Source organism: Oncorhynchus mykiss, chromosome 13 (genome assembly GCF_013265735.2).
Source record: "Oncorhynchus mykiss isolate Arlee chromosome 13, USDA_OmykA_1.1, whole genome shotgun sequence".
In the NCBI taxonomy this organism is placed as follows: domain Eukaryota; kingdom Metazoa; phylum Chordata; class Actinopteri; order Salmoniformes; family Salmonidae; genus Oncorhynchus; species Oncorhynchus mykiss.
The window spans coordinates 22,453,164-22,475,528 of record NC_048577.1 but is presented as its reverse complement, the minus strand read 5'-3'; the positions used below and the strand labels follow the sequence as shown (position 1 = coordinate 22,475,528).

The 22,365-nt window shown below is 45.3% G+C and overlaps 1 protein-coding gene and 1 long non-coding RNA gene across 3 annotated transcripts in view; one reads left to right on the top strand and one right to left on the bottom strand.

Moving 5' to 3' along the window:
* si:ch211-214c7.4 (treacle protein) overlaps nucleotides 1–13,183 on the top strand; it is a 39,730-nt gene extending 26,547 nt beyond the window's left edge. Inside the window, exons 4-6 of the mRNA XM_021557225.2 lie at nucleotides 6,133–6,290; nucleotides 6,460–8,949; nucleotides 11,742–13,183. Of these exons, the coding sequence (XP_021412900.2) occupies nucleotides 6,133–6,290; nucleotides 6,460–8,949; nucleotides 11,742–12,688 (3,595 nt within the window). The 3' untranslated portion in view covers nucleotides 12,689–13,183. The remainder of the gene's footprint in view (nucleotides 1–6,132; nucleotides 6,291–6,459; nucleotides 8,950–11,741) is intronic.
* Nucleotides 13,184–18,524: 5,341 nt separating this feature from the next.
* On the bottom strand, nucleotides 18,525–21,756 carry LOC118938241. 2 transcript variants are annotated; one of them, XR_005035499.1, is made up of 3 exons: nucleotides 21,478–21,752; nucleotides 20,655–20,795; nucleotides 18,525–20,147 (listed from the first exon to the last, which is right to left on the bottom strand). It is a non-coding gene; the product is annotated as an uncharacterized LOC118938241 (long non-coding RNA). The 2 variants fall into 2 exon arrangements; XR_005035498.1 differs by lacking the exon at nucleotides 20,655–20,795 and having other exon boundaries at nucleotides 21,686–21,756.
* Nucleotides 21,757–22,365: the final 609 nt, after the last annotated feature.

Sequence of the window (22,365 nt, the reverse complement as noted above, 5' to 3'; positions counted from 1 at the left end):
GCTCCCTCTGTCCCGTCGACGCACCCCATTACAGTATAATAATGGTGAAACCTAAAGGCCTTTTGAGTCTCGCAGCCTTTATTTGATCCCGCTAACAAATGGAAACAAATGGTCGTTCCTGTTGGGAGAGGCGATTTGTGGCCAGGCGTGCTCGGCCGGACCACTTCAGGCCCCTCGTACGACCGTAAGTTTTTTGTCGTTGTGAATTAATCTGTGTTGTCGGCTGTGTCCAAACCATGGCGAGCCAATCAAAAGAACAGCGTGACGGATATTGGGGTAATTGACTGAATCGCAACAATGCCATTAAAACGGTCAGTTCCTCTGTTTCCTATCCCGTTTTGTTTTGTTTTAGACGCTGTGTACGTATGAATCTGTTCTGGAGAAATGAGAAGCAAAGCATCGATTTTTGCACGAACACAGTGCTGCCATTGTTTCATTACACCTGGTTCTTCTGTGTGCAGAAACACGCTGGTAGCATGGTGTAGTATATAGCCTTAGGCTAACCATATAAATTGCCAATTTTTAAGCAACTGTTTTCAATGTAGCGCTCTGTAGCACGGGCTACAACTCATCGCACAAGCCTGTCAGTGTGAACGCCTCACACCAGTCTGTACATGTAGATTGCACACACCAGTATCACGCGTGTCCAAGCGTAGCTCTGTAGATGTACGTTACTATTCCCTGCTCCTCTGTTGCATAGCGTAAGGATAATCGGTCAAGTGTGCTCATAAATGCAAGGACACACACACACACACACACACACACACACACACACACACACACACACTTGACATTCAGTTAGCTCAGCAGTATGCAGGGGGATGGGCACTGCCTTGCTCTGGGAAAGGGCGCTTCTGGATCCTGTGGCTTCTCCACAGCTGTCTGGCACCTGTTAAAGTGACCGAATGGCAGATCTAGGATCAGCTTACCTTCCAAATCCATTACCTCAGCCAGGAGAGGGGTAATTTAGAAACTGACCTCTATTGGACAAGTATATTACCTACTGTTCAGTTTTGTGCCTACTGAACACGAAACCAGGAGTGTTGGGAAGGTTGAGCTCCACTGTTAAGAAGAGGGAGTGTTTTAATGGATCAGTGGCTCATGTCCGCCTCTAACCCTCGATTAGTCTCCTCTCTGTCCTTGGAATAGTACTTCTCTCAACCCTCTTGAGTGCGACCCTCCCCCACATCCTGTTATTTTTCCACAATCACTCTTTCCCACTCCATCATTCCCTGTATCCTTTCCTCTTCCCCCACTAGACTGGGATTAGAAAATGACTAAGCGATGCGTTGCAGGCAGACAATGAATGGGCCTTGTTAATGGTTGTCTGTTACTTCTTGAAATTGCCTTTATGTAGTGCAGGATGGCACTTGACTCTTCTCGCTTACTGTACGGTGAGCACTGAGCAGGTGAATGACCACTACTGACTTTGTGATCATAGAAAAGTCCCAAGCCTATTAGCTGACATTAGGCAGCTGATCGAATGGTACTGAACCAAAGTCCTACACTGAGTGCACAAAACATTAGGTACACCTGCTCTTTCCATGAGACTGACCAGGTGAACGCTATTATCCCCTATTGATGTCACTTGTTAAATCAACTTCAGTCAGTGTAGATGAAGGGCAGGAGACCGGTCAAAGGATTTCTAAGCCTTGAGACTATTGAGACATGGCGTCTGTATATGTGTCATTCAGTGGGTAAATGGGAAAAACAAAATATTTAACTGTCTTTGAACCAGGTATTGTAGTAGGTGCGAGGTGCACCAGTTTGAGTGTCAAGAACCGCAACACTGCTGTTTCCTGTGTGTATCAAGAATGGTCCAGCATCCAAAGGACATCCAGCCAACTTGACACGTGCCAGCATCCCTGTGAAAAGCTTTCGACACCTAGAGTCAATGCCCCTACATAATTGTGGCTGTTCTGAGGGCAAAGCGGGTCGGGTTTCAGACCCAGGGACTCGAGCTTGGAGGGCACTGTGGTGTTGAATGTTGAGCTGTAGTCAATGAACGGCATTCTTACATGGGTATTCCTCTTGTCCAGATGGGATAGGGAAGTGTGGTGGGGATTGCATCATCTGTGGATCTACTGGGGCGGTAAGAAAATTGAAGTGGGTCTAGGGTGATAAGTAAGGTGGAGGTGATATGGTCCTTGACTAGTCTCTCATAGCACTTCATGATGACAGAAGTGGGTGATTCTCACAATCTTGGTTTCAAATATTTCAAAAATGAAGTCTTTAAAGACTTGCATCAATAAATGTCATTTTTAGGCATTAATAACCAGGTCTGAAGTTTGAGCATTAATTTAAGAACATTTACTGACATTTTAACACCTTTTTGAACATATTTTCCAAAAAAAGTCCTTGATCTCATTACCGCAATGGTCTGAAACCGTCAAGACCATTAGGAAAGCTAATACATTTTCATTTTATGAGTTAAGTCACGCACAGTTACTTAACTCTGAAATAATAAAAAAATATATATATATATTTTAACTGCTCTCATTACCGCAACACCTTCCGCAATCGACAGACCTAATTTTATATTTCATTGAAACCTGAATTTTTTTCAGAATTGTGGCAACCCTGCATTTAAAAGCAAACTACTATTTTTCCTTTCATTAAATTAACACCTGTTGCAGTAATGATACATAGGTTTTGGAAATGAGGTTGATGTTTTCGGTAATGATAATAAGTATACTAAAGGCTGAGGTATGGTTAAAAACTAATGTAGAAAGAAATAGGAGATTTCTGCACAATCATGGATTCAAGTTCAATCAATTTAATTTTGCAGTGCTTCAAAAGTACATAACAAACATGAGCTAAAAATAGAGAAGACAAAAACAACACATACAAAAACAGAACATGTCATTGTCACTACACACACTGGCCTAGTGTCCCTTGGGGATGATGTTTCTATGACCCCAAGCTGGTGCAGCTTCTTTATCTTCAAGCCAAAGTTTTCATGCCATTTTCAAGCATGTTTCTCTGACTCTTCGCTGGCCAATCCAAAATGGTTTAAGTTTAAAGAATTGAGCCTCGGAAAGGTTGTGCCTTGGCTTCTCAGACAAATCTTCTATGAAGACTTGCTATAGTGTCCATTAGGCTCTTTCAGAATATCTGGCCCTTTTACAGAATGTGTCTGGATTTCCCGTCTGTTACAGTGGAGATGTCATCTTGATGAAGGAAGCGGCTAACAGGTTTGCGCATTAGTCTTCTCTGGCTGTTATTGGGTAATGTTCTCGGATGACCTCTCTTTGTAGTCCTCTTCTGGAACTCTCTGCCTTCCATGTTGACAATTACCTGCTTCCTCTTGACCATCATCTCAGGTCTTTTCAGTCTTTTCTTTAGGTTGATCATCTCTTTGGTTCTCTTCAACAGCTTCTCTTCTGTGAAGCGCAACTTTGACCTCAATTGTGATAGTGTGTTCTTCGGTTCCTCTTTTGGGGTGATTCCTTTGGGGTAGATGTCTTCATTGGTCCTGGTGTCTGTAGAGACGTCGCTCTTCTTTTAGGAGTCGAGTTGATGGCGGGGACATTTACCTGCTGAGGTGAATGTCTGTTCTCTAGGGGAGGCGGTGTCTCCTTGACGGTTTTGAATAACTTCTTCATTTTGCTTCTTGAACATGTTGAAGTGTATCATCTTCCTCGCTTGGTGTTCTGTCCAATACAGCTTTTAACTGGTTTTCTTCTGGAATACCTTTTTTTGAGTTTTCCCGACACTTTTTTTTTCTTTGTGTTGCTTCTTTGTCAGATCTTCAGTTGTGATTTTACAATTTTGCTTTTGTTTTTGATATCTGGAAAGGAAGCATGACATGAAATGAGCACGTCTCAAAACATGGGAAGTATCCTACAGTTATGGACACGTCATTCTGTAGTAGAGACTGAATGGCTTACTGACTGTGTGTCCTATAGAAGGGACTGAATGGCTTACTGACTGTGTGTCCTATAGAAGGGACTGAATGGCTTACTGACTGTGTGCGCATGTGTAGACTTCCTAACACTGTAGGGTATTGACTTCCTATAGACACTGTATGAGGGCATAGGCTTCCTGTAGACTATGTATACTAATTACGCTTGCTGTAACCTCTCCAACACCTAACCTCGCTCTCTCCTTCTGTACTCTTCCAGCAGTTCTGGGATGATGTAAACTTTCTCTCTAAATTTTGTCACCTTAGCCTTCGCTGAAGCTTTCTTTTTGCCACTTGCTGACTGTCTGCAATTAAACAGGACATAAAGCAAAATATCAACAATTAGTAAGTAATATTTAAATAGTCTGATTAAATTCTCATTACCCGAAACAAGTTCTCTCTACCGCAACTGGCCTTAAATTGCAACGGGAATGGTGTTGCGGAGATTAAGGAACCTTAGCATGTTTTGCTAACAATAGAGAAGACATGCTGACTAAGCAAATGTTTACTCAATGTACATAATTAGACATTAATGAAGTATATTTTCATAGATTTAAAATGTTCTAACGTTTTTCTAAATGTGGAAAACTACCTGTAATGATAATCAATACTGTTGTGTATGCAGTCTGACAAAAGAATGTTTAACTTTTAACTGGAGAAATGTAAAGAGATCTGCTTAACTGGTAGCCATCTTGAAGGTACTGGCAGATGTGTTGCTTCATTCAAAATCGCACTTTCAGTTTTGCTTGAATGCTGCCATCCACGGTTTCTGGTTAGGGTAGGTTTTAATAGTGGGTACAACATCCTATATGCTTCCTGATAAACTCAAGTCACTGTATCAGTATATTTGTCTATTATTCTTGGAAGGTACCCAGAACAGATCCCAGTCCGCGTGATCAAAACAATCTTGAAGCATGGATTCCAATTGGTCAGACCAGCATTGAGTAGTCCTTAGCACGGGTACTTCCTGTTTGAGTTTCTGCCTATAGGAATGGAGGAGCAAAATGGAGTCGTGGTCAGATTTGCCAAAAGGAGGGCGTGGTAGGCATCCCGGAAGTTGGTTGAGTGTTTTTAGCAGTGCAAGTACTACAGCTGATATGTTTATCGAACTTCAGCAGCCTTTTACTCAAATTTACTTTAAAATCCCAGCTACAATAAATGCGGCCTCAGGAAATGTGGTTTCCAGTTTGCATAAAGTCTATTGAAGTTCATTGAGGGCCGTCGTGGTATCTGCTTGAGGGAGGATCTACACGGCTGTGACTACAACTGAAGAAAATTCTCTCGGGAGATAAAACGGTCGGCATTTGATTGAAGTATTCTAGGTCTGGTGAACCAAAGGACTTGAGTTCCTGTATGTTATCACACTTACACCATGAGTCTTTAATCATGACACACACACCCCCGCCCTTCATCCCGGAGAGATAGGTATTCCTGTCTGCGGGATGAACTGAGAACCCAACTGGCTGGACCGACTCGGACAGTATGTTCTAAGGGATGCCATGTTTCCGTGAAACAGAGTGTTAGTCCCTGATGTCTCTCTGGAAAGACACCCTCGCCCTGAGCTCGTCAACTCTATTATCCAGAGACTGAACATTAGAGTACTATACTCAGTAGTGGTGGGTGGTGTGTCTGCCTCCTAAGTCAGACTAGAAGACCTCTCCAGGTATCTCTCTTCCGCCGGTGTTGTTTTGGGTCGGCCTCTGGAATCAGTTTCGCTTCGGGTAAGTCGTATTCCTGGTCGTAGTGCAGGTGCGTTACCTCCGCTTTGATATCCAATAGTTCTTCACGACTATATGTAAGACACCTTTTTCTGGGCTAACAATGTAAGAAATAATACATAAACAAAATACTGCAAAGTTTTCTAGGAGCTAGGCAGCCCTCTGTCGGTGTTATTTTATCATTTTAATAATAAAAAAAAAAAACTAATTTAACTAGGCAAGTCGGAACAAATTCTTATTTACAATGACGTCCTACCCCGGCCAAACCCTAACCTGGATGACGCTGGGCTGATTGTGCGCTGAACTATGGGATTACCAATCACGACCGGTTGTGATTCAGCCTGGAATCGAGCCAGCGTCTGCAGTGATGCCTCTAGCACTGAGATGCAGTGCCTTAGACCGTTGCGCCACTCGGGAGCCTGTCATTGCGTCCTCTTGGTCAGGTTACTGTAGATGTGAATGTGTTCTCCATAACTTACCTGGTTAAATAAATAGTGTGTTCTTCCCCAGGCCTGCCGCTGGTCACACTGGATTGTTAATGGGCACATCCAAGCCAGCTGCCTCCGGCTCCAGCAGACCTGCAGCTTCCAGAGTCGGTACCACAGCCCCCTCCACTGGCAGGACTACCACAGCGCAGGCACCCAAACCTACAGGCCCTGCCAAGAAAGGTGCACATGCCTTACAGGTTTTGTACCATGAATGAAACCCACTTGATTCTATTTGTATTGGTCTTGTGAGCATCACCTGTATGCATCTCAAAATCAACTTGAAGGTACCATTTTTTGATTTTTAGTTGAAGAGATAAGCATGTTTTAAATTATTTGGTCTCTGTTACAGATGTCAGCAGACCAGCAACCACTACCACAGCCAGAAAGCCGGTAACATCCACCACTACCAAAACGACCAAACCTGACCCCCCTAAAGCGACTGCAGCCTCCAGACCCGAGCCCGCCTCCAAAAGGCCCCATCCCACCAAGGCGGCAGACACCAAGCCAGCCCGCCCTACATCACAGGACCCCAAGCCCCTGCTCACACGTAAAGCCCCTCCCACCACACGGCCCCCTGCCACACGACAGCCCCAGGGTAAGACCCCCCCTGCCTCCCCCAGCAACAAGCCCGTGGGCAGCACCGCCCCCCAGTTGGTCAAACGAGCCTCTAAACCAACCCAGTCTGTCCTGCCCTTCACTGCCAGACCTGGAGCTCCCAAGTCTGCAGCAGCAGTGGCTGCCACAGCAGCAGCTGCCGTGGCAACAGTCACCATGATAGCCACAGCAGAGCCAGAAGTGGCAGCTTCAGAAATCCCAGCACCAGTGTCTGCATCTTTGCCAGCAGTGGCCCTAGAGTCCAGAGAAGAGGTTTCAGACCCAACTCCTCAGGATACTACTTCTCCATCTCTACCACAGAGCCCACTCAGGCTGGCTCCTGCTCCACCACAGGACTCACTAGTCACTGTTGCCCAGGAGGAGAGGTCTGAACAACCAGAGACTGTCCCAGCAGACCCGCCACAGCCAGCACCAGACCAGACCTTACACCAGGACATCCCCGCAGCAGTGGCTAGGGCTACACCCAGCCCTCTGGATTCCTCAGAGAAAGCCCAGCTCAACATGGATGAAGAAGAGGACGAGGAGAGGGAGGGCAGCCAGCGGGTGTCTGTGTCAGAAATGAGCGGCTCCCAGCCCACGGAAGAGTCCAGGCCGGGCTCAGCCGGCCCTGCGGGTTCAGGGTGGCGTGCAGGCGGTGCCCTGCTATCGGAGTTGGACTCTGAGTTGAGCTGCAGCCAGCAGGGGGCGTCGGAGCTGAGCGCCCCGGGCGTCCTGGAGGGCACAGAGAGTATGGATGACCTAGGAGATGCCAGTCTGAAGGGTGCCATCGACATGGAGGGCATGTCTGCCTCGGCCGGCTCGCCTGACTTCGAGAAGGTGCCCGACATCCCGACCAATGATTTTGATGACAACGATGAAGACGGAGACCGGGTGTGCGACATGGAGGTGGGTTCGGAATGGGCGGATGACCCGAGAAGAGCGAGGCGTGACGAGGATGAGGATGACGATGTGGAGATGGCCAGTGAAGGGGTGACTGAGAGCGGGCTAGAGAGCTATGGGAATGCAGACGAGGATGACTTTGCAGAGGATGAGAGACTGGACAACCTGAACCAAGCCCTGCCTGCCCTGGCCGCCCAGTGGGACCAACCCAACCCCAACTCCTTTTGTGACCCCTGGGCCCAGCCGCACCCCCAGGCTGCCTCAGCCTCCCCCCTGCAGACTCCTACCAGCCCCTCAGACCCCTGGCAGGCTGATATGGAGACACCCACCCAGTACTCCACTCAACCCTGGCTGCAGCTGGCTGCCACACCATTTGTTCCAGCCCTGCATGAGCCCTTACACCAGCCTGCCCCTGCATCTCCACTTGAGAAAGAGACCCTAGCCCCATTGCACTCCCTGTCCCCCATAGCTGCCTCCGGCCGCGGCATGTCACACTCCAGCACCCTAAGCGCTACGGAGCTGGCTGTCCACTGCAACAGCGAGACCAGCACCAGCACCCCAGAGGAGCTCTGTGACTACAACAGCAGCTCCGGGGTGGAGTCCCGCTCTGAGGGGGGGAAGCTCCACACCCTGCCTGCCGCCCTGGCCCCCGTGCGCTCCCTCCAGCCTGAATTGGAGGACCTGGGCATCCACCTGGAGAGAGAGGACTGGGAGGTGGCAGAGACCCTGCCAGCCAACGAGGTCCCAGGGGACCCCGCCACAGCACCCACGTCCAACCCCTCGTCCTCCTCTACCACGGAGGATGAGGCCAGCGACACGGAGGGCGAGGCCCAGCTGGATGAGCTGGGCCAGGGCATCCACAACGCCACCTTCGACCGCAAGCCCGGCGCCCAGCGCTGCCTGTCAGCCCTGGAGGAAGGGGAGGAGACCAGTGGAGGCGCAGAAGAGGGTGGCGACACCCCCCAGTCTGTCAACTCGGTGGCATCCTACGCCTATGACATGACGGCGTCCAACTCCAGTAACCACTCCACTGCTGAGAGCTGCGCCAAGAGCCCCGGCATCTTCTCCCTGGAGGAGCTGCCTGAGGAGGCCAAGGAGCTGGAGCTGACCCTGCCGCCGCCCCAGCAACAGGCTGCCTCGGCAGACTCCCTCCTCGTCTCCAACCCAGAGGAGCAGCAGTACATGTTGTGTGGGACGCTTGAGACAGAGCTAGGGGACACGGGGGATCTGAAACCCCTGGACCCCGCGCTGTTCGAGGCCCCCCAGCAGCCCGGGGAGGGCCCCCGTGTCACCCAACCGCCCTACTACTCCACTGTCTGTGAAAACACTGAGAACTCTCTCACAGGTAACGTATAGTCCCCCCCTACTTCCCTACATACCCAGTAACACACCTTTTACCCACCCCTCCCCAAAGCCCTCTGCTGTTTTAGTCATCATCATTTTGTCCCCAACCTCCAACTGGGGTGGATATGATCAAAATGTTAATTTAAAAAAAAACGAGCAAAAATAGGGAAGGGAAGAAATAAAGACTTTAAATACAGCAGTGCCACTTCCCTCGTATGATATTACCTTATGAGTATATGGCTTAACTCCTGTATGTGCAATAGCTACAACTATTACTATTAGAATGTGTGTTTTTCTTTTTAATTAACAGATCTGAAACATGAACTGGCATGGTTTGATTTGCATTGACTGGGCTGTTGTGACGCAGCTCTTAAGAAAAACCAAGAAGAAACATATAACATAACAAAAGCAAATGTGGAATGAAATGTTCAACTTTGTGTATTTATCCGAGTTACTTTTTACTGAACAAGAAAATGCTGATGAATGTTGATTGTATTGTCTTGCCGTTTTCCATCATGAAGAAACAGACATCTGTCCTCATCCGCCTTCCCCTAAGCACTCCCCCTTTCCTTCTGCACTTTAAGGTTAGACTGCCCCTCCCCCCTCTTTCTTACGTTTGTCCTTTTTGGAGTATTTACCATTACCAAGCTTTAAATAAAGATGAGATATTTAACGTGACTCCTCTCTCCCGGACAGTTTTATTCAAGTGGGGATTGGGGAGTTGGATGGCACATATTGTGTCACATATGTTAAGCCCTAGAACATGGGAGTAGAGGTTGTGTCAACCTTATGTGGGAGACCATTACATACCCGTGGGGCCATGTGGATTCAAAAGCACTAAGTCTCCCAGCAAGGAAGCATTCATACCTATAAACATACACTCCTCACTCTACTCCCACCATCCCAGAATAGGGCTCAACGGAGACATTATGGAGTATGTCTATCAAACTCCCACCTCCTCTCAGCTGCTCCTCTTCCGCACTGTGACCCCCCCCCCCTCCCCCCTCTCATATGTAAGACCTGGTGGAGTGACCCTTCCTTGCCCCGCTGGATTCCTCCATCGCCAAACGAACTGAGAAACGACGTCGAGAAGGTTCGCCATCATCCGAAACAGAAGAGCACACCCACCAGTGTTTTCTTTTCCTCTAGTAATGTGTGTTTTGCCTTTTATGTTTCCGTTCTGCCCGTCCTCTACATTGTTTGAGATCTCTCTGTTATATCTACAAGTGCATGTCCACCGCGCACCATTTTTAACCGCACTGTTTAACTACTTTACCCTTGGGACGCCTTGTTTGCATGTCACTGACTGACACTCATTGGCTTTGGTTTGGTTTGAGGGCATGGTCCGAAATGGCACCCTGTTCCCTAAATAATGCCCTGGTCAAAAGTAGTGTACTATATAGGCGACATGGTGGCATTTCAGACGCAGTCCAGTTCACATGAGGTGGTGCTGCTGTCTATATACTGATGCATGGTGAACGGTCTTGTCTTGCATGTTTCACTTACTCACCAGCTCCCGACGGGGACTGAAGGAAACTGTTGGTTGTTCACAAGCGTTTCTTTTAATTTCACAAGACTATAGTTGGTAGTTACTGCATATACGGGAAGTTGGGCTGCTTTATTGCACACCAACAAAAAAAATATTATCGGCATATTTTGTTTTGGGAAGTCACATTTTGAAAAGGTTCATGAAAATGGTTTGCGAAATTTGCTCTCTGCTTTAACTTCCCCAGCCAGTGGCTCCTCCCACCTCTCCCTGCTGTCGTCATGTCTCCTGTTCTCCCGGTGTTTCACTTCACCCCTGTCCCCACCTCTTTTTAACCCGCTTTGCTTTTCAGGCTGTCAATGTCGCACACTTTGCCCACGATATCATGTGAGTGAGGAGGTAGTTCCTGGGTTCAGTAGTCATATGTTGACACACTTAGGCTATCCTAAACCATTAGGCCCAGCTACAATTGTCAATTTAGCGTTCAAACAGCCCCGGTGCCAGAAATGTATGAAAAACTGCCAAAATAATGGAAACGCTTGAGTGAATGAGGATTGCGAAGTATATTAAAGCAGATGCTTACACACAGGTGTGGTTCCGGAGTTAATTAAACAATTTAACATCCCACCATGCTTAGGCCATGTATAAATAATGAGTTGGCCATTATTTTGGCTACCATGGCTATGCCCCCATAGGATGACAATGTCCCCCCCACAGGGCATGAGTGTTCACTGAATGGTTTGATGAACATGTCAACCATATGCCATGGCCGTCTCAGTCACCAAGATCTCAACCCTGTTGGAACACCATATGGGCGATTTTTGGAGCAGCGCCTGTGATTTCCCACTGCCTTAACCGAAAATGTAATTTCTCGTGGAAGAATGGTGTTGCATTCCTCCCATTAGAGTTCCAGACACTTGTAGAATCTATGCCAAGGTGCATTGAAGCTGTTCTGGCTCGTGGTGCCCCCCCCTATTAAGACACTATGTTGGTGTTTCCTTTATTTTGGCAGTTACCCGTACACTATAATAGTTGTAAGTTGCCTGTGATGATACACAATACATCACTTTTCAAGCCACAAACACGCAAATTACAATCTCTCGACGCTAGATATTTAATGTGTAGATCACCAGAACACTACATCACTCAGTCTTAAACTCCTCTCACTAACATCTCCTTGGTACACTCAATACCCACAGTCTCTGTTCTCTGCTCTCACCCACACTGCACTGCTCCCTCTCATTTGTCTCTCTCTCTTTCTAACGCACGCTTCCCACTGGGTGTGATCTCCAATTTTTCCTCCCCAGGGCTCAACGTGCTCCCCCAGCCACACTGCCGCCGCGACCACCACCCCAACCCCCACTGTGACCTCTTGACCCCACCCAGGCTGACCTGTGCTGACCTGCCCCCCCGGAGCCCTCGCCTGCAGGCCAGCCCCCAGCTCCGCAGACTGGAACGGCACCAGCAACAACTACTAGAACTGCAGCAACGCAGAGAACAGCAGGGAAAACCCAAAGAAGAAGAGGCGAGGAAGAATAGCGAGAAGGAGATGAAGAAAAAGGAGGCGGAGCAGCAGCAGGAGGAGGAGGAGAAGCTGAGGAGGGAGGAGCTGAAGCAGAGGCAGCAGATCATGCGGTGGCAGCAGGAGCTGGAGGAGCAGGCACAGCAGACGTCACCGCAACAACAGCCCCAGAAAGGTCAGGCAACAGTGCTGCTTTCGCCTTCCTCTGGTCTCCATACCATTTATGAAGCCCTGGAGAGTGATGAAGAGGGGAAGCAGATTGAGGTTAATGTCCAGCTCGAACAATGCGAAGAAGCCCCGCTGGACAACGAGGTTGACAGTAACCGTGACTGTCGAGAGGTGTTGGATGAGGACAGAGCTGATAGCAACTCCACCTCCACTCTCAGTCCCTCTCCAGACTCCCCCGAGCAGGAAGAGTCCCGGGACGCCTCCCCACCCTCCGTCTCCCCAGAATGCCCCCCTCCCCTGGACCTGGACTGGGGGACGAAAGTTGACATTGTCCAGCAGCTGATCAACCAGACCTTGCTGCTGACGGGCGATGGCTGCTCCTCCCTGCTCCTGCTGCCCGGAGGCACCTTAAGCCCCCTGGAGGCCAGCCTGTGGCCCAAACTGCTGCCCCCCCTTACCCCTCCCTCAGCCACGGTCACGTCGGTCAGCAGCTTCTCCCCGGAGGCCCCTGGCCAGTCCCCCCAGGGTGAGTGGACAGTGGTGGAGCTGGAGACACACCACTGAGGGATGTAGAGACGTGTGTCTCACCATTTAATGGTTGCACACACTGTTGTAACAACACCTCTCTTACCTTTCCATTCATCACTGCAAATACAACACTACTGTTTGATACACTGAACTAACACCACTGTTTTTTCAAACATGATACCTTTCGATTGGGGGGCAAAGGACACTGACACCACGGTTATGTCAATCACAGACTGACTCACACTGTAATTTTACACCTCTCTCTCATGCTAAAACTACGTTAGGTTACATACCAGCAGCCCCAGAGGGCTACTACCTTGATTAGATTGGTTGACTGAAGCTTCTGGGCCAGCTATTTGGGTAGAATAGTTGTTAGCCATTGTCAATTTTACTGAAGCTAAAACTACATTTATTTAACCTTTTATCTAACTAGGCAAGTCAGTTAAGAACTAATTCTTATTTAGGAACGGGGGATTAACTGCCTTGTTCAGGGGCAGAACGACAGATTTTTACTTTGTCAGCTCAGGGATTCGATCTTGCAACCTTTCGGTTACTAGTCCAATGCTCTAACCACTAGGCTACCTGCCGCCCCAGGTAGCCTCACACACACACACACACACACACACAATATGTTTTGATGTGGTGGGTGGGTGGGTGGGGGGGGTCCTAGGTGGTTCAGTTCACACTGAAGATGTTGAACTACTGACTTGGTTTATGATTATTGGTCCGAATTACTGATGACAAACTGCACTTGACTAGACCAGTATCCTATAATGATCACTCAATGCCAGCTTAGCTTTGTGCTTCAAAACTGTTTGATTTACTCTAGAGCAGCAAATCATAGAAATAGAATCCCTAGAACAGTCACAGGATCCCCATTCCAATTGCCGAGGGCCTTTATCCTTTCTAGGGATACTATTTCTATGGGCCAAGTTCCTGCGTTTCTCTGATGTCAAACCAGAGGCCTTCCACCAGCTGAGGTAAAACGCTGGTTGGCCGTATCTGTTAGAGTAAGGTTATTTATCGACTCTGATGAATTCCACCATTTCAGGGTGGTATTTCACTAAGCAGGATCTATTTTGTGATACAACTTAGTGAAATACACCTGGGTGCTAATGAAATGAGGGACTGTTTCTGTTGCATGCTACTGCTGACTGATGAAGGCCACCGGAAATATCGGTTTGTCTTTTTTTCAGAAGCACTCTCGCGTTTTTGTTCTGAAGACTTGGCCCCATATCCTGGGTGGTTTTCCTCATCTTTGGGCTTGTTTCTGTGGTTACGGATGATGACATAATGGGGGTGGGAGTGGTCATGACATTGATATGAGGTAATGGAGAAATGAATAGGTAATTGAAGAGGGTCAGAGTGTAAGAAAACAGAGTCTTTGAGTAGATTTTTCTGGGGATATAACCGGTTCTTCTGTGAGACTGCTGGGTCCTAGCCTTGGTCCCAGATCTGTTGGTGCTGACCATCTGCCCAACTCCTATGGCAGTTTGGTGTTATGAAGACCATGGGCTTTGGGCAGATGGTCAGCACCAACAGATTGCCAAGATGACACAAACCGATTTGGGACCAGTCATGGGTTTTTGCGGGTTAATATTGGGGTTAGTCATGAACTATATTTGAAGGAGGGTGGTACAGAGTTAACCTTGTGGATGTGTACATGTATTTGTGCGTGTCTGGGTGGAAAGGTACTGCATGTGAAGAAAACAATTTGCATTACCTCAGTGGATTGTGAATATAGTAAATGAGTGTCCATCAAGCCTATAATATGGATTCATAGAGCGTTTGAAAATTGAAAATTTATTGCGCCATGTACCTTCAGTTTGAAACCTGATCTGACATGAGTCAAACACTGGCTTTACTATTAGGGTACTTGTGTTCAAATGGGAACTTGCATTAAGCCTCACTGAAGTTGATTTTCTAACAGGAGTGTCATCTATTTAGCAGAAACACGGATTTTGTCATTGTTGTTAAACTTTGAGCCCAAAGGAGAGAGTCCACTGTGTGGGGCAACGATCCTGGATGGACAGAAACGGGTGGTTGGGATGACGTGAACGCCGAGACACACTCCTTCATATACCATAGGGATGGACTCGACTGTTGATACAACCACTCTGCTGTGAGGCCAGGGCTAGTAGATACTATATGTATCTGGAAATCAAACCCTTTTCCACCGTAGGCACAGCAAGCAAGGGCCCTTTTTTATATAAACGGTAGCTAGATTCTCCCGTGTCTTTTTCAAGCCGTTTTTCCATGTGTAGCCAAGTGGCTGCCATTTTCTAAGGCAGTTTGGTACGTTCCGATTTGAGGGCTCTGCCACTTCTACTCCAAGATGCCAAAGCGACACGCACAAGGCATCGGTCAAAGCTGGACTTTATCTCTTGTTTTTAAACGTCTCCTCACTGTAGTGTTTTGTGTATTGTTAGTGTATAGTATTACTGAAAGGGGAGTCTCAGACCATTTATTGCAATGAAGTGAACCCACTGGATGTTTATTTTGTACTGTAGAGAATATTTTAAAGTACGGTAGATGAGAGGTGACATTATTTATAGATTTGAAGCAGATCTTGTTTTAGAGAATGAAGGTTAATGGTTGTAGATGTAATGGTTTATTTAAATTCCAAGATGTGACCTTTGAACTTCCGTCGGTACTACACTTGTAGACCTTTTTTTTTTCTTTTGTTTGTATGATGTTTTGCCTGCATTTCTTAAAGATCTTCTCAATAGTTATCAGGGGATATGAAGTGACGAGAGCGTGTTCAGTGCTTCCATGAACACGCTTTGGTACATTTCTGTATTTTATGGAACTGCTCAAACCATCTACAAACATTCCCGTCTAGGCTGGTGTAGAAATTACACTGTAGTAAATGACAATATCACGCAAGTTACAGAACTATCACGCCCAATGGAGCATGTCTGGGAATCACTAGTACTGAAAGGTGTGGAATCTTCCCCTCTTTTTGTAAAGTTCTGTCATTTTATTTTAAAATGAAGGGAAACCCCCTTCTAATGTCTTCTCGATGAAATGAGGTTGGCATTTTGAGGTTGGAGTTCAAATTACGGCAGCTTGTTTAAATACGTAATAATTCCTTGAGGTTGTGACTTTGTGTGAACGGCTAATGTGTTTTGTCAATATTTCAATGCATTTTATTTCGAGAAAATAAATTAGATTTTCTTTTGCCATTTTTGTTGTTCTTTTGTTATTAACACTTCCAACTCCTGACCTATTTAAAATGGTGGCCTGCTGCCCTCCCAGGGTAAGTGTTGACCATAGCAAGTAGAAGAAAAATCCGCTTTCCTTTCCAAATACCTACCTTGGGGCTAGATTCCATCCATAGCACAGACGATCTGAGGAGACTGCATTCATGGTCAATGCTGCATATGTCTGCTTAATCGGAACAGATTGAATTATAGTTATGATCTGTTACATTGCTTAGATTTACAGTCGAATGGCAAGAGGGGGATAATGCTTTTAAAAAATATATATAATGTTAACTGACTTGCCTAGTTAAAAGGTTAACATTCTAATGTACAATGACTGCATGCCCCAGCCAAAACCAACTACGCTGGGCAAATTGTGCGATGCCCTATGGGACTCCCAATCATAGCTGGATGTGATACAGTCTGAATTCGACCCAGGGACTGTAGTGATGCCTCATGCACTGAAATGCAGTGCCTTAGACCGCTGCGCCACTCAGGAGCCCAGAATGTTTTTGGTCTTTGTCTGGCAGGCAAGACTACCAGTCATATATGGGGATATGTTTGAGAGGTTTTTCCCTGGGCTAGAGGATAATGTTCCACCATGCTGAATCAATGTGCAGAGAAAAAACCACACGTTCCCCCTTCCTTTCTTTTACAAACATCTAAACACAATTTAGCGTAGACTTGTGCTATGTTTGGTGATTTTAGTGGTTGAAGAGGAACTGACAAATGGGGGTATGTCCACAGTCCTGTGCCATAAAGGTCCAGACATTGCCCTTAGACATACAGGTCTAGGATCAGTTAACCCTCCACTGGCTCCACAAATCCTACTCATAACCATCAGGGGAAACGCATCTGACCATAGATTAATCTATAGATTGAAAAATTCTGACGAACGCAAGGACAGTTTCTTGGATTATTCTGGAGACGTTCTAAAACAAATTAACAAACTGTTTTATAGAGACTTTGAACAGCAGACCATGAGTTTACGCTACTGTTGGATCAAATCAAACTGTATTTACATAGAACGTTTAGCAAAAGTAAATTCATGACATCTATTTATCTGAAACGCACAGAATGAATGATCCAGAGTTGCTTTTCTAAAGAGTGTTGTCCATCTGACAAGATGCCTTCGTCCTAATTAATTAATTTGTTTCTTTGTAAACTTTCTTTCCTGTGTAAGTCAGTATGTGCAAGTCCGTATATGTTCAGTTAGGTTCCCCTTCCGATTGAAGCTTTTCCCACAGCCTCTACAGCTAAATGGTTTCTCTCCTGTGTGAGTCAGTATATGTCTCCTACTGGCCCTCCAACACCACTTCCAGCAGTATCTAATCTCCCATCCAGGGACTGACCAGGACCAACCCCGCTTACCTTCAGAAGCAAGCCAGCAGTGGGATGTAGGGTGGTATGCTGAAATGGCATGTTAGTCTCGCCAAGAAGAGACCCAGTGAACGCCGAACTCTGCGAAAAACGCTACATCTCCACCTGTAAATTGAAGGCCCATGTCAGACTCTGTCACGTGGAGAAGCCCTGCAACTGCCCCTTTTGTGGAAAGACCTTCAAACACAAAAAACATCTGTCCAGACATGAGGATTCACACAGGAGAGAAACCGTTTAGCTGTGGTGACTGTGTGAAAAGCTTCAATCGGAAAGGGAACAGGTTCCCTTTCCGAACTTGCCCATACTGACTCACACAGGAGCGAATGTCCACAAAGAATGAAACAAATAGAAAAAACATAATGAAAACACAAAGAGGAAACAAATTAGGACAAAGACATCTTGTTAGAAGATGGACAACACTTTGGAAAAGGAAAGCAACTCTGGATAATTCATTCTCTGGGTTTCAGATAAATAGATGTCATGAATTTACTTTTGTAAAACGTTCTATGGGTATCTGCCAGCATGCTAGTAACGCTTCAGTGATACACAAAGTTTGATTTGATCTAACAGTACAGAGTAGTTAAACTCACAGGTCTGATGTTTTCACATCATTATAAACCGTAATTCCTGCTAGTTTGTTTAGGAATGTCTCCAGGATAGTCTGACTTATGTTATTGATACATAAAAAAAATATATTCTCCAATAAAATGTGTCCTTGCATTTGTCCACTAATATTTGTTATATGTTTTGTCTTAATGTTGCTAATTTATGATATTGATGTCATCTTGTATATTACATTTTTAAATACTGTTAATACAATGTATTTGGTAGGCCCATTGTGTGTCCCTTTTATATACAGACCAAAATCCCACTAATTTACCATGCCTGCTTCTTTTTGCCTGCTTTTTCGTATATCTGAAAGGGGTAGGTGGTACAAAAAAAAGAAGGAAAAATTAAACCCACATCGAACTTTAAAGGCAATGTTCCTGCGTTAGCAGAGACTCCATTCATGGTAAACGCTGCTTAAGTGGGCTCAATCAGAAACGACCTTCAAAAGTGTACTTCGGGATTGTGGCCTTCATCTACTTCCCCAGAGTCAGATGAACTAGTGGATACCATTTTTATGTCTCTGTTAGAGGTCATTAGAGATAGTTTCGCGAACCAATGCTAACTAGTGTTAGCGCAATGACTGCAAGTCTATGGGTCTCTGCTAGCATGCTAGTAACGCTTCAGTGATACACAGCATCTCCACGTGGATGGAGTTTTACTTCAAGCTCCAGAAATAGAACTTCATTTGGGGAAACAGTTTTAATTAGTAATAGGACGATCTTTTTTGCATGAACTGAATTGAAAGACAATGCATTTTAACACAGGTGACTCTTGACAACTGCAACGGCTTGGGACTGATGTGAAAACATGCATTTAAAAAGAGAATGCGCTTATCGGGAGAAATTACATGGGGTGCCACTGAAATGGGACTGGACAAACACTGTTGTGCACTTAGAACAGAGTTTTCACTCACACAAAGTGCACTTATCAGGAATCGACTTTAAATCATTACTTCCATAAAGACTCAAACAATATCCTGAATGAGCAGCATTAGGTCAAAATGTATGACAAAAAGACAGATGGAAGGTGATATTTTCTGGAAAGTGTAAACATTTTTTACGTATCAATAACATCAGCCAGACCATTCTCTCATCACCCTGAGAGACATTCCAAAACAAACAACCAGATATTCCAGTTGGTAATCATGTGAAAACATCAACAGACTTTCAACAGCAGACCTGTGAGATTCACATAATACTGCATACTACTGTTTGATCATTACCTCACCCTTCAAATAAAAATGAAACTTTATTACAAAGAATATTCTGTTAAAAGTAAATTCATCACATCCATTTTGTCTTAAGAGAACAGCATGAATGATCCAGAGGTGGTTTGTCCTCATCCTGCTTTTTAAAATTCCCATCTGTTGATAGAATATATTTGTCCTATTTCATTTTCTTTCCGTTTTCATCCTGTTTTCTTTCTTCCTTCCTTTGTGGACCTTATCCACATGTTTCACTAGATAAGCCTTATGAGTGAATCTTTTACCACAGACTAAGCAGCCATGTTGTTTCTCTCCTGTGTGAGTCTGTATGTGCACCTTCTGCTGCCCCCTCCGATTAAAGCTTTTCTCACAGTCACCACAGCTAAATGGTTTCTCTCCTGTGTGAGTCAGTATATGTCTCATTAGGTCCCCCTTCTGAATGAAGCTTTTCCCACAGTCACCACAGCTAAATTATTTCTCTCCTGTGTGAATCATCATGTGCCTGAAAATATTTCCTTTGCTTGAAGGTCTTGCCACAAAAGGGGAAGGTGCAGAGTTTCTCCATGTGACGGATTTGGACATGGGCCTTCAATTTACAGGTGGAGTTGTTGCTTTTTTTTGCAGACGCTGGATCCCTTCTTGGTGAGACTCACATGCCCCTGCAGGTCAGCTTTCAGAGCAAACGTTTCACCACAGTCGGGGCAGCCGTACGTTGTTCTAGGCGTGGTGCTGGTTTTGGAGTGGTGTTCCCCAATGGTGGGCTGCTGTCAAGTCCTACTGGGTCGCTGCTTACAGCTGGAGGCATGGTTTTGTTTATCTGGATAGTCACAGGAAGTGTCTAGACTCTTCAGACAGGTCACAGTACCTCCTGATCACATTCACTTTTCACACAGGGAGTAGTGAATATGGAGTATTTCATATCAAAGAGTCCTTGAAGCTGCTCTTCCTCCTGACTGGCCTTGACTTCCTCCTCTTCCTCTTTAATCTCTGTGGGCTCTGGGTCCTCCTTCCCCAGACAGGGGCTCCACTTCTGCTCACATTGCTGCTGCTCAGCAGGAACCTCTTTTTCCAGAGACAGTGAGAGAGAGCTGCAGGGAGTCTGGAGGGAAGGAGCAGTCTTTAAACATCAGTGTCAATAAAAACTGAAGTCAGTGAATTGAAGAAGCTGAAATTGTAATTTAAAAAAAATGTTGAACTAGAATCTAAAAACTATTTTCAATTACTTATCAATAAACTAAACATAAAAAGCTATTTGTTTTCAAAATTTTTCCATCATGAATTATACATTCAATGTCACTTCCTGTTTTTCTTTGTGACAGGCAAGGTTTTTTATTCATTCACAGTAAAAAATGTAAAACAACTCCTTAAAATTGTTTAGATTATGATCACTGTTAGCCTAAACAGTTTATTAATTGAGTAGAACTGTATATAACTGTATATCCAGTACCAGTCAAAGGTTTGGACACACCTACTAATTTGTACTATTTTCTACATTGTGGAATAATAGTGAAGACATCAAAACTATGAAATAACACATTTGGAATCATGTAGTAACCAAAAGTGTTAAACAAATCAACATATATTTTAGATTCTTCAAAGTAGCCACCCTCTGTCTGCCTTGATGACAGCTTTGCACACTCTTGGTATTCTCTCAACCAGCTTCACTTGGAATCCTTTTCCAACAGTCTTGAAGGAGGGGGGGGGGGGGGACTAAGTAGACCAGAGCCAGCCATTACTGCATTGGTGCCTACGGGAGAGCCAAAGGATTTGTTCGTATATTACAGATTTCCCCCACACACAGTCTTGGTAGTACATTTGGGCCTAATTTTATGACAAACCAAATGTGTTCTGCGCATTATGAGCCCAAACTCTTCAGTTCGTAGAGTAGAAGAAACGTCAATGTTTGAGGTCTGTGCAATTTCTCAAAGCGACCTGAAGCAGTCTAGGACAGCTCATGTGAGAAAGCATGCTAATGCGAGAGGGGGATAGCCCACTTACACAGACCAGAGCGTTTACCTTTTTTTTTTAAATGGGAAAACGCTGTAAAGCGTCATCTCAATTCATGTAGTATCTCTGGCTTCCACCATTTTAAAGCAGTGGGGATTTCTATTGGTTGGGAGTGATCTGCCAATGATCAGAGTATTGTCTTCTTCAAATTGGGTGCTATGGTTTGTTAATGGCTTTAAGCTATATCAAAGCAATCTAGTAGCCACAAATGAATAACATAATTTGGTTCAGGACTCCAACACTGCAGGTGGCGGTTAATCATCAATTTTAGCTTCAGATATTTTTCCAACACAAAAGAAAAACCCAATTGACTACATTAAAATGTAGATAGCCTCAATGCTGCTGCTCGCGCTGTCACAGACACCATAATGGCACAAATACAACGTTTGGACGTCTTTCCATCTCTATATTTAGATACAAACCTATTCTACTTAGTTTTATATCCGGTGTGATCCTCTTCTCTTGATACTACACTACTGTTTTCTCAACTGCCCCGAAAACCTCAACAGCAGCCGCCGTTAAACACTCATTTTAGACATTTTCAGTTGTAGTTTAGTCAACTGAGAGTTGGATATTCAGCTAGCACACTAGCTTCGTAAATGAGGAAATAATGCTGGTAAATGAACAAACCACAAAATCCAGTTTGTCTTGTATTTGTATCAGCGAGAGCGAGTCCATTTTCAGTCAACTGAAAGTTGTGTTTTCAGTTAACTTAGTTTTAGTGATGTGTCGTTGGCGAACAAAAGGCTCTTTGTGAACGTTGGGAATCGCATACCGTACTATTTATTAGTCTTTGAGCTCCAGACATCGAGGGGTGGAGCACAGTGTTGCCAACTCCTCAGTAAGGAAAGTAGCTATTGGCTGTCCTAAAAGTCGCTAAATGACATCATCACCTAATTTGGATAATTGGCCATGTGCATGTAATTGGGATGGATGCTGTAGGAGATAGGAATAACGTGTGGGAGAGACAAAAAGTGAGTAAAAAACACCCTAAATATGTTTAACTACAAATGAACTTTCTTCTGTCAATTAAAAAAAAAAAATTATGTCACAATTCCAACCCTCCTCCTTAATCCGGGTTTGGGACTGGCAAAAGTGACCCAAAAGAGACACTCTGGCGGAGTTACTTAGTTTTTTATTTTATAAAATGTGCTTTCAAACTGCACCTTTTTCTCTATTCCCAAATTGTGTAGACATGCAGGAAATTAACTTTAAAAGTGAGATTTATCTCTCTGCTGTCAAGAGGTGAGGGCCCGGCCCTCCAACCAAATCTAGCTTCCTCACTCTTTCTCTCTAGTCTTGAGGCTGGA